The 19,519-nt window shown below is 50.6% G+C and overlaps 1 protein-coding gene across 1 annotated transcript in view; it reads right to left on the bottom strand.

The window, feature by feature from the left end:
* The window catches only part of Prkcb (protein kinase C beta), a 211,773-nt gene that overhangs the window by 43,974 nt on the left and 148,280 nt on the right, over positions 1 to 19,519 (bottom strand). Inside the window, exons 10-11 of the mRNA XM_004623124.2 lie at positions 15,993 to 16,166; positions 1,048 to 1,139 (exon numbers count right to left, since the gene is read on the bottom strand). Coding sequence (XP_004623181.1) covers positions 1,048 to 1,139; positions 15,993 to 16,166 — 266 coding nt within the window. The remainder of the gene's footprint in view (positions 1 to 1,047; positions 1,140 to 15,992; positions 16,167 to 19,519) is intronic.

Below are 19,519 nucleotides of genomic sequence, written 5' to 3'. Positions count from 1 at the left end.
GCACGCTGGATAGAAAGCTGAGAAGGTGAATAGATGAGGAGGGTGACAGAAGGGGCAGCAGGCTGCCCCAGGCCCAACTGCGCGAGGGCAGAGGTCCAGCGATCTCCTAGCAGCGAGCACCCCTCGGAATACACGGCTGGATCGGGCTGAATTTCAAACTGCTGCAGGTTTCAGTACTAAAGACAGCTAATGTTCACCGAAGGCTTGCTGCCTCCCTGGCACCATTTCAGGAAAGCCCTGCGGAGTTTCTTGAGGGATGGGTGCAGCTCAGCAGCTCCCCAGGAAAGGGTACCAGTGCTTTTTCTGATGACTGGCCACATTTCTGTTCACCCACAGGTTCTAAGCAAGAAAGTAACATCATGAGAATTTTGTTCTACAATTAAGAGACTTGAGGCTGGCTTGTGGGCTGAAAAGAAAATGGACCAGCAGGGAGATGTATTTCCAAAATCTAGAACCAGTCACCCCAATCCGGGAACCACAGAGTCCTGCCATTATTTGACCTTATCCCTCATCGTCTTCCTCAAGACAAATTTAAGAGGCCAAGTGATGCAGGAGACAGAAAATGAACAAGACTCGTGGTTCAGAATCCTGGACCATGTTCACACTAATGGTGCAATACGGACAGTGCCAGCTTCCGAAGCCCTCCAGGTCTCAGCGTCCTTGTTTGCTAAGCAGAGAAGATAATAACCCATGTGCTAGTATTATTCTTGGGATTAAATGAGACCATGTTTATTAAGCACTTAGGGTCTGGAACACAGTAAGCTCTCAATAAATATCAGCAAATGAACAAACCCTACAACGGCGTTTCCCAAGGAAGCTACAAGACCTTCCTCAGGAACCAGGACAAGAATTAGACATAGAGAGACAGTGGTGGTTCTAGAAGGGAGTGTTCTTGGCAGCATGAGGCTTGGGGTAGCCTATTAAGCACAACGCTTTTCTCACAAAGAAAGAGCTTCAGAAGTTTAAAGACCCACTTTGCCTAAAATCCCAAGAAACCAACAGCCCACCCTCTCGCCCAAGGAGGAAACACAGTGACGTCTTCCTTACACTGCATGAGGCTCCTTGAACCGGCCAACCTGCTGGATGTGGTACATGAGGTCGCCCCCGTTCACGTACTCCATCACAAAGTACAAGCGGTCCTGGAGAAAGAAGGCGAAGGGCGGGTCAGCATCCTGTGACAGCTCCAGCTCCAGCTGGAGGGCAGCAAGCAGCGGAGACTAATATCGAGACCCCGAGTCCCTGACCGATCCCTGCATAGAGGGCCACTGTTTCCTCAAGGGCAAAATCTGCATGCCCCCCCCCCCCCCCCACAAGGGGCAAATAAGCAAGGGTGAGCACACATCGTGGTTTCATGAATAACTGCAAGCTTAAGTTCATTTGTGCTTGAAAATAAAAAAGCACATTAATCTTGTGATTAACTGATACCATTCCTCAGGATAACGTTAGTTGTAGTAAAAAGTAGAAAATACTTACTAAATACTTTAGTAAGCAATGTTATGACCAATAGGTAGCTAAGGGCCCTATTGGGGCCCCTTCCGCATTCACCCTATCCTTGCTGATCCCATTCCCGTTGGCCCCAGCCTTGTTGACCCCGTCTGCCTTGGCCCCACCCCTGTTGGCTCCACCCCCGTTGGCCCCACCCCCGTTGGCCCCATTCCCGTTGGCCCCACCCCCGTTGGCCCCCTCTGCCTTGGCCCCACCCCCGTTGGCCCCCTCTGCCTTGGCGCATCTGTGCTGGCCCCATCCTTGTTCACCCCATCCTCAACAGCCCCATCCCCGTTGGCCCATTTGTGCTGACCCCATCCTCAATGGCCCCATCCCTGTTGCCCCATCCACCTTGGCCCCATCCATCTTGGCCCTCCAGTGATTTCTGACTTCCTACTATTCACATTCTTGAATTGCACCTTCTTACAATGAGTAGTAGGACTGACTTGTATAAAACCAATAGCGCAGGGCTGGGGCTTTGGCTCAGTGGTAGAATGCTTGCCTCGCAAGCTGGAAGCCTGGGGTTAGTCCTCGGCACCAAAGCCAAAAAGTAAACCTCTCCTAGAGCCGACAGGACACACGACTTCTGGGGCCAGGTCCTAAGAGCCTTTCAGCCTCTGCTGTCTATTTCTTGGGTCACTCACTCTGGGGAAGGCAGCCACCGTGCCGTAGGAAGGGACAAGTGTGTTTGGGAAAGACGGAGGCCGCTGCCCACAGCCAGCGCCGCTCCTCCCTCCCGCGAGGGAGCACCCTGGACACATGTTACTCTGCCCTGGAGAGGCCTTCGGAGGACCGCGGTCCCGCGGGCCACCTGACTGTGCCTTCGCTTGGAATCCAAAGCCAGAGTTGTGGGGAGGCAAGCCTTGCACTTGGCTATAGGCAGCTAACAGTGGCCACGAAAAGCAAAACACAACAGGAAGGACACAAGCTTGAAAAACTGTCTAGAAAGACATCCGGAAATTTTAGAAATTGGAGAATATCGGCACCCCTTAGGGAATTTTCCTCACTCCATCTCTCCAGAGGTATCATAAGCGCCTTCAGGACAAGGGCCCCGCCCTTTCTGGCTGTAAAGCAGACCCGCTCCTTGCTCAAATCTATTGCACAGCAGGTGCCCTAGGAGCGAAGGCCACAGGCTTTGGTGTCCCCAAGACTACGGGACGCCTAGCCTTGCCTCCTGAGGGCTGGAAGGGGTGGGAGGCCATTCCGCGTCTGGGTTTCCTCCCCTGGAAGGGCAGACTGGAGCAACATCAAGCCATGGCCGCGATTTGGGGAGATAGGTGGGTGCCACACACTGCCAGCGGCACCTACCTGCGATCCGCCTTCTCTCCTTCCAGAAGGGGGGTTCGTCCAGTGAATAAGTGATTTCACGTCTTCTCGGAGACATCTGCTTGGGCTAAGTCACTCCTTCATGCTACTTTTCTCTGGCTTAAAAAGGCAGGGTCTGCACTAACTATTTACAGGGAGCTGAAGTCCCCCTCATGTTCCAGACTAAAAAAATCATTTCCTTCAGCTCACCCACTCGAATTTAGCTCTGTGTGTTACATTCTTTCATGAGCTGCATGGGCCGCTTCTTCCCGCTGATCGCATCATAACTTGTAATTATATATTTAACTAAATGGTTATTCACTTCACCTATTTATTCATTCATTTATTAAATAAAAATATTTATAAAGCCCTACTGGATACCAGGTTATACTGGTGCTGGGGGAAACAGCTAAAAAAAAAAGATCAGCAAAAATTTCTTGCCTTTATCTTTCATTTTTGGTTCAGGAGACAGAGATTAAGGCAGCACTGACAGCTGGGCGTGGTGGTGCACACCTGTGATCCCAGCACTCAGGAGGCTGAAGCAGGAAGATCGCCAGCAGCTTAAGGCAAGCCTGGGTTATCATAGTGGGTTCAAGGCCAGCCTGAGCTACATAGTGAGATGCTGTCTCAAAACAAAACAAAACAAAAACAAACAACAACAAAAAAAAAAACCCACCAGGGCCAGGAAGATAGCTCAGCGGCATAAGCGCCTGCCTGGCCAAGATGAGTCTGACCTCTGGTACCACACACACACAAAAAGGCACCAATCCAAACAACACAAGACAAAATAATACTTTACTTATTTATCATAAGGCAAAATGTACTATGGAAAATAAACCAGATTAAGGGGGACTGGAAATACCAACTAGCTAAGATGGAGAAAAGGTTTGCAATTTTAATCAAGCATTCAAGGTATACTGTGTTCTGAAGAGGATGCTTCAGCTAATGTTGAAGGAGGGGATGGAGGCCACTATGAATATATTTAGAACAAGGGCCCTCAGATGTCAGAAACAGCACGTGCAAGGGCCCCGAGCCTACAGCACAGCTGCAGTGCTTTAGGACCCGAGGGGAGCCAGTGTAACTGGAGAGAAAGGAGAGAGAGAGACAGAGAGAGACAGAGAGAGAGAGAGAGACAGAGACAGAGAGACAGACAGACAGAGACAGAGAGAGAGCGAGCGAGCAAGAGACAGAGACAGACAGAGCAAGAGAGAGACAGAGAGAGAGAGAGAGAGAGAGACAGAGACAGAGACAGAGAGAGACAGAGAGAGAAGGCCAGCAAGGTGACAAGGAACTCAGATGGTCATGGTACATGGGGTAAAAAAAAAAAAAATTGGTTTTTATTCAGCAAGACATTGTCTAATGCACACATGACCGGACACTTCGCAAGCCAGTGACCATGTCAAGTTTATTTACCTCTGTATGCCATGAAGCCAGGACCACCCCTGGCCAAAGGGAGCCCTCAGTGTACACTGCCTGAACAAATGAATGGAGCTCCCAGAGGCATGAGGAGTTAGGGCCCTTCTAACACCAGGCACACAGCGAGAGGGTGGTCTGGCAGGCTCCCACCCTGCCAGCTGCTAAAGCGTGAGCTTTGGAGAATCAGTCTACATCTAGGTTTTGATAACTTGACCTAGAAGAGGAGGAGCACAGAACCAGCCATCTCCAGCAGAGCGCCTAGGGGCCCAGGTGAAACGTGCCCGGTGCCACAGACCAAAGAGGTCAGCCCGTCACTGAAGCGTCATGCCTCGTCACTGAAGCATCATGCCTCGTCACTGAAGCGTCATGCCTCATCACTGAAGCAGTGTGGTCCGAACTCAAGCTGTACCTTCCTTTAACCAACCATCAAATCAACTTGGTGGGTCATGATCAAATTGAAGAGAAGAGGAAAAAAAGAATTACAAATCCAATTTTGTGCTTGAATTATATTTTTGTGTTTGGTTAAGTCTCAGTCTAACGGGGTTTGGTGTCAAAAGTTGCAAAGCTGTTGTGAGGGGCTATACAGCCGGAAGAATAGGGGTGTGTGTGTGTGTGTGTGTGTGTGTGTGTGGTGACGGGGAAGACAAAGGTCCTGCCTTCGAACTAATACAGGATTTGGAATCTTGATCTACTTCCGACTTGTCCAACTCTGAGCAATTACTTAAACTGTCTGATGTCCAGTCTTCTCTTCAACTGTAAAGATACTCTTCACCTGGCCCTAGTGTAATAAACAAAAAGTATACAACATTTAATTGGCCATTAATTCACCATTTTAAAAAAATGGTAAATTAATGAAAAAATAACGCATGATGCCCAGCAAGGTTGTGCATGTCTGTAACCCCAGCATTTGGGAGGCTGAGGCAGGAGGATCGCCTTGAGTCCAAGGCCTGCCTGTGCTACATGGTGAATTCATGACCAACCTGAACTACACAGCGAGGGCCTGTTTCAAAAAAAGAGAAAACAATCTCTCTTACATTGCACCGTTTATCCTGCATATAACATGCGCATGTACATTTACTGAGTGCCTGACAGTCATGAGAACCACAACGATTAAATAAAGCTGCCCAAGGTGGGGCTCTTGATACATAAGTGAACTAAGTGGCTCATATCCCACGCCTCCCTCCTGTCTCTAGACCCCACACGACAAGTAGAATCAGCACGCTCTCTTACTCTAAGATATGAAGTTTAAAGCTCAGAGAGGGTAAGTAACTTGCCAGTTGTCATGGTAATGGGCACAGCCAGGATTTGAATCCGGGCAGTTGGGTTCGAGAGTCTTCGCTAGCCACCTCTTCTTACGCTGCTTCCAGTGAGTACGCGCTGATGTAAGTCTGAGCTAGACTCTGGGCAGGAGGCGGCTGGGGTCTGGGCCTGCCCTCGCTTTGGAGTCTAGAAGGGGCCAAGAGAAGCGCAGAGACAGAGAGGAGAGACGAGGAAGGAGCCCGAGGTAAACAGATTCTTAAAACATTAATTTCTCTTCCTCAGGTCAACTGTTTCACCCTCTTACCACCCTCCTGTGAGGCGCAGAGGGGAGTGGAATGACTGCTTCCAGAGAGCAAGGACTATGGAACTCACTAAAAGGTCATACAGAGTTGGTGGCAGAATGCAGACAGTGAGCCAGAGCTGCCGACATCCAGCCCCTGGTTCTCCAGGGGGATTTTTGATAGAAAACAAGCCTAAAATTAGCATCTGTCTGCTGCACATTGAAGAGAACCAAAGCACTTGTTTTAAAATTATTTTTAAAACTAACAGATGGCAACGGCCACAGAGAGAGAAATGAGGGAGAGATTTCACTTGCTTGATTTCTGCCTGAATTAATACAACTTGCCCCCAAACTCACGAGTCAGAATCCCAAAACTGGGGATAGCTCCTCTGCAGCGCCCGTCTTGGGGTCCATTTCTACCAGTGACCACGCAGGAGAAGCCCAGAGATCCGGCAGCCCTGAGCTGTACAGCGGCTGGCACTGGTACAGCAGCGCCGCAACTACTAAATGTTAGGTTGGCATCTGACCGTCCTTTTGTTCCTGAGCCTCTAACGATGCCTGGCCTGTGCCAAGCCCTATCGCACTGCCAGGGTGCTGCTGAGAAGAACGCAGGATGCCCAGTGTCAAGGGTTCCCCAACAAGAGGCGGAGACCAGATTCGTGTCCAAAAGACACTGGAGTGGAAGAGAACCCTAGGCGTCTATGGATGCATACGGCTGCACCTTCATAATTGTGTTTCCTTAATGGCCTGGTGCAAAAAACATACCTCAGCTTTGTTAAGCTTCTGATTTTCTATTATTTCTGAAAAGGGACAATAAAATGCTTGGAACCCAGTAAGAACTCAGTCAAGTTTGGGTGAGACAAGATGACACTGGAATATGAAAGATAAAGGAGAAAACAGAATTTCAGTCATCACCCAAGCAGCTTCAAGATCTCCAACAAGTTTGTCTAATTCAAAATATTTTTGGAAATTGATGTTTTTATTTATACACACTTAAAAAATTAAAAACTTCACAGCAAAGTCATAAATGGAAATTCACCGTCTCTGTGAAAAACACACTTGTATCTGGAGTGTATCATCTCTACACTATTTCCAGCCTGGCTGCAGAAATCCATCCCTTAAACGGCTTACTTTTAAAAAATCTCATCTGTCCATGGGCTACCTAGTCCATCGCCCACTCCAGAGTAAGGAACGCCAGAGTCTGGGAGACACTACCAAAGGCAAACGAGAGCCAATCTTGAGCAGAAAGGTGAGTCCCAGAAATTTCACTGAGTTTTGCAAGTCGTGGTATTAGACCAAAACGCTGGCTTCCCCTCAGAGAATTTAGAGCCTCGGTGGAAATGAACACATAACTAGCTCAAACCTTAGCTTAAGACCGAACGTGATAAAAGGAACTGCACACAAGGCCCCGGAGTGAGCAGCGGTGGTGTCGCCGGCTGAGCGGACCCTGGCCACTGCCTCCGATTCTTATGTAATTACCCCACTCCACAGCTCCCTGGACTTGGGCTTTGTTTCTTTCTCTTCCTATAGAATCACTGTAAATCCTCAAAAGATTTTTTGTAGCATCACGCCCTACAGTTTTTCAGCTAGGGCTTATTCGTTGGACTCTTCCACATGAAAATTGAAGGGTACTGAGCACTTATTTGGGGCCCAGCCCGGCTCCTCACTTGCTAAGAGACCATCACAGCTCAGTGCTTCCACCCTTCATCTCTCTGGCTGATGAATTTTGACTTATATTTCTGTCCTCTCCTCCCTCCTGCGCTCCAGCCAGCTCCAGCTGGCTGCAGGACGTTTCTACGTGGGTGTTCTACTGTCATCTCCAATTAAAAGCTCAGAAAGACCAACTCTCCATTTTTCTCTTTAAACTAGCCAGGCTGCTCACCCTTCAAGTGCTTTTCCAAAATTACTGTTGCTGTGATTCTTCACTACACCATTACCCTTGCCCTCCGCGCTTGAAGGGACTTCAGTTCATTTTAAATTCCCTTTTGCCTTTATCTCTCCAGTCAATCAATAAATTAATAAACCTCAATGTCTGTCTGTCACCACATCATCAAAACGTTGGCTAGGATCTCCCAAACGTGAAACGTGAGTGTGAGGACCATCTGGTTGCAAACGACGACTATGTGGCATATGCAGGATTCATTGGAGAGCGCCCCGATGGGGCAGGGGTTTCAGAGACAGCCCTGCCCATGGCAGCCGGGAGTGGAGTGTGCTGTGATGCCCGAGCAAGTGTCGTGGGACACCTGCCACTTTTAATAAGACACCAGGGGTGGGCTAAATCAACCAGACGGGCAGTTGCACACAGTACCGGGTACTCAGGGGAGGTACTATAAAAATTTGTCACTTTAATAATGCTTAATGACTTTCCAAGGCAGCCAATAAATTCAGCCTGTCTTAAGTCACTCCCCCTATTTCTCACCAGAGAAGGCAGAGCAAAAACCTGCCGAGACTCGGGTTGGTCACTGACTTCCCGCAGGGGCAGGATAAAGCTGCCCCACCCCCACACGGGATGTTTCTAGACAGCCCAGAGGACGCCTGTTGGGCTCGTGCAAGCTCAGCGCTCCACACACGTGAGGGTGTGGCTAGGAACACGTGCTGATGCACGCAGCCCTCCGGCCTGTATGTGACAGCCTTAGAATCGCGTCAGAATCTAACAGCTGACGCGTCCTCTCTTTTCATTAACTTTGCAAACCATGTTCTTCCAAACAGAGATCACAGTTCTCGAGGGCCAGAACCATGTCCTTGGGTTTCCACAGACCTCTGATTACTGAATGAACATGCAAAAGCCACTACCAAGAAAACAGAGAGAATCAAGCTGTGTCTCCTCCTCCCTGCCCTGGCTCTGCGTGCATGGTCTGGTTGCATTCCTGGCCCCTTTCTTGCTCTCCAGATCCTCGAATGGCCTTGCGGTCCTGATGTCTGCCAGGCTCTCCCCACCTCTCCACGGAGGTGATGATGCCGTATTTGTACCACCACGCCCAGCTTGTACCGGGTGAGTCTCCGGGGCGCAGGATGACACTCCCACCGGGTGGGAGCACCAGTTATTCCTTCCCCGTAGGTAACAGCCCTGATATAAGGTTCCTACTGAATTAGTACCCAGTCAGCGGCTAACTGGGCCATGAGTAAACAGCTGGCTGAAATACAACCAATCTTTCCTGTGAGTATGAATTGGAATTTATGGAAACTGGTGACTAGACAGGGGCTACGGAGCCCCTGCTGAGCACAAGCAGTGACAAGCAAAGCAAGGAAGAAGCATAAATTGATTCTAGATCACTTTAAAATTAGGGACCATCGTTCTCGTGGGCTCAGGCACACCTTGGCCTTGGTGGCATTCTGTTTCTTGTGATCCAGTCATCTGTGAAACAGCTGCCAAAGCCTCTGCAGCACGCCCTGAAATCCAGCCACAGCCTTGGGTGCTACTGCCCATACGGAGCGGACTGCTACCAGGACCCCCTGGACACTTGGGACTTAACATGCGCGGCATCAGCGTTCAGTTCTGTAGATGGAAACCTTCATCCCTCTCCTCGTCACGCTTGCAGTCTGGGTTGATGACTCTCCCAGCATGCCTTGCAGTGGAGTTATTGCTGGGCCATGGCAGCAAATTTGGGGAGGAAGTAACTTCTGTCCTTCAGTGACTCATAAAATCTAATTCTATTTAAAAAAAGAGGTGCATATGTTCAATTGAAAAGAAAACAGTTAAAATAGATGTTTTGCTGAAGAAACTTAACTGCCTGTGCCCACTGGCAGTTGGGAAACGGCATGAATGTGCCCGGCTGACAATCGTCCCTAAGAAAACCGCAGAAAGATGGGAGGAAATATCATTCTCTTATGCCTGTACAGCACGGTGCCTCGGCCTACCTATTAGAGGAGGCAGCCTCTATGTAGTGCTTATTTTACCCACAGTCTCTTTTAATCCTCACTTATTATGCTCATTTTAAAGATGATGAAATCAAATTCAGAACAACTTATTGAGTTCACAGAGGCCCCACCGCTAGTAGTCACAGATCTGACAGAGGAGTCCAGGCTGAGCACCGTCCGCGTCCGAGATAATCCACCTAACCCCGTTCGCCTGAGACCAGCTCACCTCGTGAGCAGTCTCTAAACATTTAACTCCCTTCTGGAAGCTTCTACGTCTATTTGGGTTTTGCCATCTTGTGGCATACTAAAAAGAATAATTAAGCTGCTTAACTCTTACACTCCTGAGACCACATAAACGTGAAGCAAGGACCGTGGACCAGTCTCTCAATCAAGTCAACGCTTTGATCCAGGCCCATCTCTGATTCTTTTCCATGCACACATTCAACGTTGACACACTTAGAACAGTATATTAAATAGACTTCAATTTCCTACATTGTCTCTTAATATCGTACTATGCATAGTTTTGGAAATTTAAAAATCCAATTTAAGGATATTTCTGATATAACCCTGATCCTCTAAGCAACTTAAAAAAAAATAAACTTGCACCATATTAAGAAAGACAAAAACTTTTGTGTATTGCTGGATGCTGTTTTCATGTTTATCATTTTGAACATGTTGAAGGCTTTTTAAAAATTCTATTGAGGATTCCCAATCTTCAAAATTCGAAGTCGTCGGTAAAAAATTTAAGCGTATCAAATTTGCAGCATGTTATATTAGATTTGTCATTCTTTCAAAGATAGCTGATTCATAAAGGAATTCTGGGTCACGGAATAGGAAATGACAGCCAGCCTGAGCTACCGGGCCTTCGGCTGCTGCCCGCACGCACGGAGTGTGCTCCTGCCTCTGGCATTCACACGCGCTCTTCCCGCTGTCGGGACGGCTCTGCCCCCGTCAGCCCTGCGCTCTAGGCGCTCTGCTCTCTGCTCAGATGTCACCCTTAGCCGAGTGACTCCCTTGATGATCACATCAAAAATAGCATCTCACTGCCGCAGCCCGTGCACCTCTACCCTGCTGTGGCTGCCGATGCCACTTACCCGCCTCCCCCATCAGCATGTAAATGCCAAGGGAACAGGGACTTTATCTCCTTTGTCACTGATGCGCCCCGGACAGAACAGCGATGCAGCTGGAGCCTGACACGTTCAGCTCAACAAAGAAATATTTGTTGCACTGATCAGTAGACACTAGTGCCTTGTGCGCCGGCAGCCACACCGGACCTGGGGACAGCCTGCCTTCCCCAGCCCCAGGCCCATGTGAGGTGCGACTTGGGGGTCAGGGTCAAGGGCGCCACCCTCAATGCCTCAATGTCCTCTGTGGGACCATAAATCAGCAGATGTTCCAGTGTTTTGCGAAAGACTCAATGTCACCGATTCTTAGACTATGGCCCCTCAATTCAAGCACACTTACCCAATCATTTCGTCACTTCTGAAAGTGGTACGGGAAGTCTTCTTCTAACTGCATTGTCGTGGATGCTTTGATATCCCAGAATAAGGCAAAATACTGACTTTTCATGGCTATTTTGACTTTGGGGAAGGGCCAGGAGTCACGTGGTTCCAGACCCAGCCAATAAGGTGGGTGAGGACCACAGTCTCTTTACGGGCTGCCTTCCATGGATGGCACTGGGCAGCAGCATTTGTAGTGTTTTTGGTCACATTTATGTAAAGATACTTATAAAAAGGACTTTGAGCACTGCTCCCGAAAGCGGCGAGGATGACAGGGAGTAGTCTGAGGAGAATTAATGCAATGTGTCTTTTTACTGTAATAAAATTTTAAAATGTAAACAGGCTGTATCTTTCAGTCACCCCTACATATCTGCATATAGTGGTTCTTAAACTTAATCACTCCCGGGGAGAAATCCTCATCCAATTTTTTTCAATATCACATGTAGACCAGGAAGGAGATTTTCATGTGACAAAGAATGGCCACAGGGCCACTAGGAGACCCGAGCTCACATTCTGGGACCCCTGTGTCCATTAGGTAGGCTGGGACACTGTCATCTTTCTGGAAGTTGGCTTCCTTTGGACAGGGGTATGGGAAGCACTGTACTCAAGTGTGCTAGTGACGGTTAGAAGTGGTCATGAAGGTGATCTGATTTTATGGGCCAGAGATATGGGCAATAGCCAGGGATTCCCACGTGACTAATTGTGCCACTAATTGTGCCCTGCCACTGACTAATTGTGCATCTCTTGAGAGCCTTTGCTTCTCCTGAGCTCGTATCGGTGGTGTGTCACTCGTCCTGGGGCACCTGCACGTGCAGAGCGCACTGTAGCTCGTTTCTTCACTCCCTCCCGCCTTTCCCCTCCCATTTTGCGATCCCTTCCCATCCGCAGAAGATCCATCTCCCTGCATGCCATTACCTATCTTTTGCTATATTTTGGTTGTCTTACATAAGAGAAATCATGCACTGTTTAAGCTTGAGTGTCTGTTTTACCTCGCTTAACTTTACAGTGTCTAGGTACATTCATTTGTCCACAAATGACTCATTTGTCCTTTTTTATAGTACAATAGTACTTCATCGTGTATAAATACCGTATTTTCTTTACCCATTCATCTGTTGATGGACATAAAAGCTGCCTCCAAGATTTAGCTATTATGAATTGTGCTGCTATTAATCTGGGGATATATGAGTCACTGTAGATGAGGCTTTTAACTACAAGCATCCGCATAGCCAAGGAAACAAGCAGCAAACTGCAGCAACAACCTACAGAATGGGGGGGGGGTGCCAGCTATTTCTCAGATAACAAATATCTAGAATGTATAAAGAATTTAAAAAATACACCTCCCCAATAAAAGACAATCAGAAATGGGCAACACGTTTCTCAGAAGTGCCAACGGCCAATAAATACATGCAAAAATGTGCAGCATCACTAGTCAATACAGAAACGCAAATTCGATGGCATTTCACTCAAGAAAGCATAGCTGCCACCAGGAAGCCAGTAACAAATGCCAGAGAGGCCACGGGAAGGAAGGAAACGTTCTACACCGTTGGTGGGAACTTACCATTATGAGAATCCCTCAAAAAAGTAAAACCAGACATCTCCCTCAAGCTGCTTATCCCCTTCTAGGCATCTGAGCAACTGCTGGGCGCGGTGCAAGGAGCTTCCCCAGTCTAAATGTAAGCTGGGAGTAACAGCAGCACTCGCCCAGAGGCACTGGGTGGGCACAGGAGAATGCGACGGAAAGGCTGACGCAGACAGCAGTCCCGGGTGCTCCCTGCTGCTCCCTGCTGCTTCGGACTCTAGAACACCACGCCATCAAGGCCATTTTGGTAAGGCTCGGTACAGTACAATGACCAAAGGCTGGCTCTAACATCAGCCGACGGGTGACCCAGCTAGGGCAAACATACCACGCGCACTCAGGCCTGAACCCCTTTGCCTGTCAAGTGGAGTGACAGCTAACCCATTCTGTGGAGAGGTTTTTGTGTACCTAGAATAAAACATCTATGGAAACCCACGTGTGGGAAGTGCTCAGACAGACACCAGCTCGGCCCCAGAGATGGGAGACCCAGGGGTGGAGGCGCCTTGTGACTTTACTGAACGTGGTGAACAAGGCAGGGTCGGAGCCCAGGCCCCGGGTGCAGACTACGAACAGCTGGTTGCTGGGCATCTGTCCCTAGGAAGTCAGGTGGGTGCCAGCTAGGCAGTCTAGGCTCAAACGCCTTGAGTGCAAGGCCCTGGGAGGGGGGCTGCCTGGACTCAAACCCTGATCTGACGTGTAAGAGCTACGTGGCCTCAGTTCTCTTGTCTACAAACCGGGGCTGAGGGTGAGATCCATGGGCTGTTGTACACCTTAAAATGGTTAGCTCTGAGTCCCATGGAGAGTAGGTATTATTATACGTCTTAACGATTTAATTCAAGCAAAATTAAAATCCATGTGCTTAGCCAAAAAAGGGGAGAAAAACGTCAATGAAATCGGGGCATTCTGGGGCTGGGGAGATGGCTCAGTAGAATAAGCACTTCCCTGGCAAGTGCAAGGGCCTGAGTTCAATCCCTGGTTCAGTCAAAAAAAAAAAAAAAAAAAAAAAAAAAAGAAAGAAAGAAAAGAAAAGAAAAGACATCGGGGCATTCGCTCCACAAGCACAAGTGCAGACCTCAGCTGAGGGGTGGGGCACCTGTCTTCCTCCGCCAGCCCACTTGGCTTCTCGCTTGCCACAAGCACCTTTCTTCAAGGCTTCCCTCCCAGCAGGGCAGCCCGAGAGCCTGCCCTGCTCATGGGCCCTGCCCTGGCCTTGCACGCATCTCCAGCGTGGGCCCTCACCCCGTGTGGGGCACAGCTTGGCTGGGCTCTTGTCCGCAGGACTCTGCCCACCATGCACCTCTCCTTCCTGGCAGGTGAGAACTCCTCGTGGTGACAACCTGAGTCCTGCACAATTTCTGTGCAACTCCAGCTCCTACTCCAGTGTCACGAAACACACTGAAATCCAGAGTGGACTCTGGGCTGTCATTGTCAACAAGCCAATAAGCAGTGAGCAGGCTAAATTTTAATGAATATTACTCACAAGTGACGAATTGCTCTTGATCTCAAGCTAATCAACTCAAATTAAAACTGCCGCTCCAGGTTTGCTCGGCATCTTCCTTAAGAAGAGGTTTTCTCCCTGGTACACTTAGCAAGCTGAGCCTGCCCTTTGCCCAGTGCTGCCCACGAGCCAAGCTGGGTGCCACCCCCATGGCAGGCAGACACGGACAATGGGAGAGTCCCAGTGGCGGCAGCCCCGTGGCATGCAAGCCGCAGCCAGCTGCTTGTCAGTGATGCTGAAAGAGGTTCCCCATCTCCGGTGGCAGGCTCAGATCTCAGAGGTTTAAGTCCTGCCTCTGTTGCCAGCGGAATGCCTTCAGGTCCTGATTTCCCAAGGTAAAGCTATAGATTTTCGATCAGTGAGAACAACTTCATTCGTGAAAGGAAGGCTAGAGGTTTACATCCCCCGCTTCCCTGACCTCAAGTCCTCCTATAAGTTAACACTTTCCTGATATTCTTCTATACATTGACCTTTCTTTTTTCCAAAATATTTTATTTTAAAAGAAAACTCTAGTCCCTCTTATAGCCCAACAGCAAGCCAATTCATCCTGGAAACAGTTAAGGAAAATCGGCAAGCGCTGATTTGGCCTTTTCTCTGTGAACTGGAGCATTAGGGAACCGACATGCAGAGCCCCTCTTTACGGGACATCTCAGCTAGTCGGTGACAGGAAAGCAGTCTGACAGCACATCGCAAATGAGTGGGCTGAGGCCCTGGCATCTGCTGCTGCCAGTCACACTAAGAGGGACATGCGGATGTTGCGTGCCTCCGGGCGGAAGAACACATCCGCCACCCGGCGTCTTGCCCACGGGCCCAAAGCCGACGGGCCCAGGCTCTGGGTCGGGCTGCCAGTTTGTAGGAAGCATAGAGGATGGCGGAAGCGTGGAGGCCCTCGAGGGTACACAGTCAGTCATGCCACAGTGTGGTCGCGCTGTAGGCCAAAGAGCCCGAGACCCTCCGCAGTAAAAGCACAGCAAGGGAAGGGGGCTCACCAGACACCGACAGGACACATCAGATCAGACGCGACACAGCAGCAGCCCACCCCTCGCGGAAGGCGGGCTCTAAACTCAGCAGGCAAGCTGGGAACTGAGGGGAGCTCAGAGCAGTCTTGCAGAATCTCCTAATGCAACTCCGGTTATTAGGCGCACAGCCTTTAGGAGCCACAACCATGAGAGTGTCCTCGCACCACTCTGCACTGGGGCTCTGTCCTCCTCCGCGGTGAGAGGCCAAGGACCAACGTGAAGCAGAGGGCAGGGAAGATTTACCGGAGGACAGAGCTGCAGGCATGCGCAGGGCAGACAGTCTGCAGGTGTCCCCTTCTCACCCTGGCAGGCCTGGCCTTAGCTCAGGGGCTCAAGCCTAGGACACTGTGCCTCGTCCCGCTGCCCTCCTGAGGCCATGTGCCCAGCAACCAGCCTATCTTCAAAGAGGCGCAGCAGAGACCTCGGACAACCTGCCAAGATGTGCCAGTGTGTCTTTCCAAGTGGTCTGGGGGGTGGCGGTCATCATAAGAGGCAGTCTGTGGCCCTTTTGCTGAGCTCCTGTCCCCAAGTCACCCTTGCTGCTAGAGGGAGGCTCTGATCTATCGATTTAAAACCAACTGCTTGAGTTTCTCTATCTGCACCGGGACAGTGTCTGCCTCAGGGGAGCGTGCTTCTCGGGGCAGCCTGGGAATTCTCCGCTGAATCCCCTCGGCCCAGCGCCTTTCTGCTTCTGGAATGAGAAGGGCCCGGGTATCCTAGTGGCAGGCACTGTGGGTACAGCCTGGGCCATGCCGGGGACAGGGAGGGGCAGCTGCCCACGCTGTGGCCAGGTTACCATGGTCTGGAAGCAGGAGTGCAGCTGTGTCAGGAACGGCGGCTTCCCCGGCAGGGCCAGCACGCGCTTCTCCACCATGGTGCACTCCACGTCGTCGTCCTGGATCACCACATCCTTCTTCAGGATCTTCACGGCGTAGAGCTCATCCGTGCCCTTGCGCTCCGACAGCATCACCTGCAGAGGAGAGCAAGGGCATCGGGGTCAGAAGGGCCTGCTGGGCGGCTGCGGCCCCTGGCATCAGCTGACAAGGCTCCCGCTGCACAGAGGCCCTGAGCTAAGTCCCAGACGACTGACAGCGCTTTCCACCAGCCTCGAGCTTTGAACACTGAGCCTCAGAGAAGAGGAAGATTCCAGGAAAGGAGCCAAGTACTGGACACGCACCAGTGCCTGGCTACGCAGCCCCAGTAACAGCCCCACGCAGACAAAACCCGAGCCTACGAGCGCGCTGGCACGCAGCACATGTCGGTGAGGGCTTACGAGGGGTCAGGGGTGAGCAGCTGGCAAACCCGCAACTTGGGACACTCGTACCCGTGTTCATCCAATTATGCAGGGTTCATTAAGGGACTGCCAGGCCCTGCAGGGGAAGAAGAAAACAGGCAGACCCACTCTCTGACCCTGACCCATGAAGAGGGAGAAGGCGTTAGACAATTAATTAGCGGGGTGATGACTGTAACATCTAACAGCTTCTCCTGCTGTCTTGGGGCCCCTTCTGGGAGCCGTGGTCACACTCAGAGTCAGCTACCTGGTCCAGTCCACAGATGCATCGTTACTACTGCTGGCGCTGGACACACCAGGGGGGATTACAGCCAGCAGGTGCGATTCTCAGGAAGCCTTTTGGGACCTAAGACTGGACCACTAGGGGAGGCCGGGAGCTTCCACAACAAGAATGAAGTATCCATAGCATGCGCTGTGTTGGAAGTCATGACGCTGACCACCAGTTAGCACTGCTACTTATCAACACACTAAATAATTACCAGGTCTCACCTGCTAATCCTCCTTTAGTGTGCATAAGAGTCCAGGACGTGGGTACCGGTATGAGTGCTATTTTACAGAAAACCAAGGCACAGGAAGGTAACGAACCTGCTACATTCCAATTCAGCCAAGACAGGGCCGGGATTCGAACACAAGCCTATCTGTTTAAGGATCCTATTGGTGGGAGTGTAGACTGGGGCAACCACTGTGGAAATCAATGTAGAGTTCTCAAGAGACTAGGACTGGCCCCATTCGAGCCAGCTATTCTTGGGAGCTTCCTGGAAGAATTAAAAGCATCACACTACAGTGATCGATGCACACCTATGCCTACAGCACCACAGCTGGCAACAGCTAAATCCTGGAAGCAGCCCAAATGCCCATCAGCTGATGAACGGATGAAGATGTGGGTTTTTACACAATGGAGCACTACTCAGCCATAAAAAAGACAGACGTGAGACATTTCTAAGGAGATGGACAGACCCTGAGACCATGCTCTTGGGACCATGCCTGTGACCACACTCGGACACACAAGTGCAAGTACTGCCTGGTGCAAATACTCTGTATGAGAAACCAAAAGGCTGACTAAGGGCCAACAGGTACAACGCTACCATGGAATGGGCAGGGCACTAGGAACGAAATGGAAGCAAAGCCTCTGCAAACAAAGGGAAGGGTTGGAGGAGGGGAGGGCAGTGTGGAACAAGAAGGAATCAGTTCGTGTCGTGTGCACGCACAAACTGCCCACGAGGAGTGGGGTCACAACATGTACCTGAAGTGTGCCAATAAACTTAGTTAAAAAATAAAGTTCCTATTTCCAAGACTTGAGATTCAGGAGAACGCTCCAAGAGTTCAGGGAAGGACAGACCGGACTTGGTGTGGGGACGGGAGGTGGGGCACAGGAGGGGCTCAGCACAGGGGTGCCCCCTGCCTCTGCAGATCTGCGTGGCTCTGTGCTCAGAAGCTTCTGGGCGCCTGCATGCCTGTCGTGGAGCAGCCAGGCGCGCTCACCAAGTCCCCATCCCCTGCCTCCACCACCCTCTCTCTCATCACAGCCACAGTGGCCACCCAGACACTGGGACCTGGGGCGCTCTGAGGAGGCCTCTCCGCACACTTCCACAGCTGCCAGACGCTTCTCAGTCCTGTGTCCCCAGTGCCACAACCCAATATGAAAGCCAAACACCTGACTGCAGCACCAACTCGGTCCCCAAAGAGAGCCCCAGCTTCAGGGACAAGCAGGCACGCAGCACTGAAATGTAAGCCTTCGGCTTATTCCTCCCATTCTGCCCGCGTGTCCAAGGGCCATTTTCCCTGTCCTGGCAGAAACACAGAAGGACACCTCTGGTCAAAGCTGTGAACAGTCAGAGCAAGGGGATTTTCTGTGCTCAAAATGCAGAGAAAACAGAGGGGAGGGAGCTTGTGCAGAAGCAGAGAGGTGGCCGCACTGCAGTGGGAGGCAGAGCCTCGTGGGGTCAGCAGGAGGGGCTCCTGACTGCCCCTGGTGGGCCCTCCAGCCCCTGGGGGGCCATCCACCTCCGAGAATCCTAAGCTTGTGCCTCCCCTCGCCCAACAGGCACAGACGGGTGGGGGGGGGGCGCTCCTGGACGCCGCAGACACAGGTGCAGTCATAACGAGCCACCGTATCCCTCTGCGTGGAAGAGACAGGCAAGAGAAGGGCTAGGAATCTCTCCCAGGAACAAAGAGCACCATCCTACGTGTGGCAGGTCAGCCACTAAGGCTCAGAGATAGTACTTCATGGGACCAAGGACATTTTCTAGAACTGCAACTCTGGCCACGATGGGCCAAGCGATTCAGTAGCTGTGTCCTGCTCCTTCTTCACATTGGAGCATCCTATTCTAGCTGCCAGCAAAGCCCTTCCGTACTCTCCTTCCACCTGGAAAATCTGCGAGCCAGCTCAGAGATGCCTCCGTCCATCACTCTGAGGATCCACTTAGGAAAACGTGGCTGCTCCCTCCCCTGCGCACCTGGGCGCTTTGTGCCTGTGTCGCTTACATTAATACAGGCCTTTCTAAATACCAATCATTATGCGCCCTTTCCACATTTTTCCTGCCCCCAACGCTGTTATTTGCTTAGCATTTAAATAAATCTAATCATGTGCCTGGCACATCATAGGCACTTATGTTATGTGGGAAAGAAAACTTAAAAAAAAAAAAACCAAACCTATCCATGGCACTAGCAGTAGCAATGGCTACACCCTACAATGTCCCTGCAAGTGGAAGTTATCTTTTATTTAATTGTCCCATGTGCTTTTGGAGCTCCCAGAAACTTTTAATATCAGCCTTGGGGCGTGGGCTGTTTATTCAGCTGTCCCTTCATCTCCAGGGTGAGGATTCCAAACAGATTGAAAGGATGTGTTGAAGCGATGTTCTTATCAAATTCCAAGCCACATCTGTTACCCAAGCATCTTCTGGGAGAGAAGTGATAAATGGCAGTGACAGCAAATAGAACAGAGGCACGTCGCCAGGCGCTCCTGGCTACGAAGTTTGCTGGGATGAGCTCCACTGGCCGATCTCGATGGTGGAGTGTGGCTGGGGAGCTGG

The sequence above is a fragment of the Octodon degus genome, unplaced genomic scaffold (assembly GCF_000260255.1).
Source record: "Octodon degus isolate 3935 unplaced genomic scaffold, OctDeg1.0 scaffold00001, whole genome shotgun sequence".
Classification (NCBI taxonomy): Eukaryota; Metazoa; Chordata; class Mammalia; order Rodentia; family Octodontidae; genus Octodon; species Octodon degus.
This window is presented reverse-complemented; position numbering and strand designations above follow the sequence as displayed.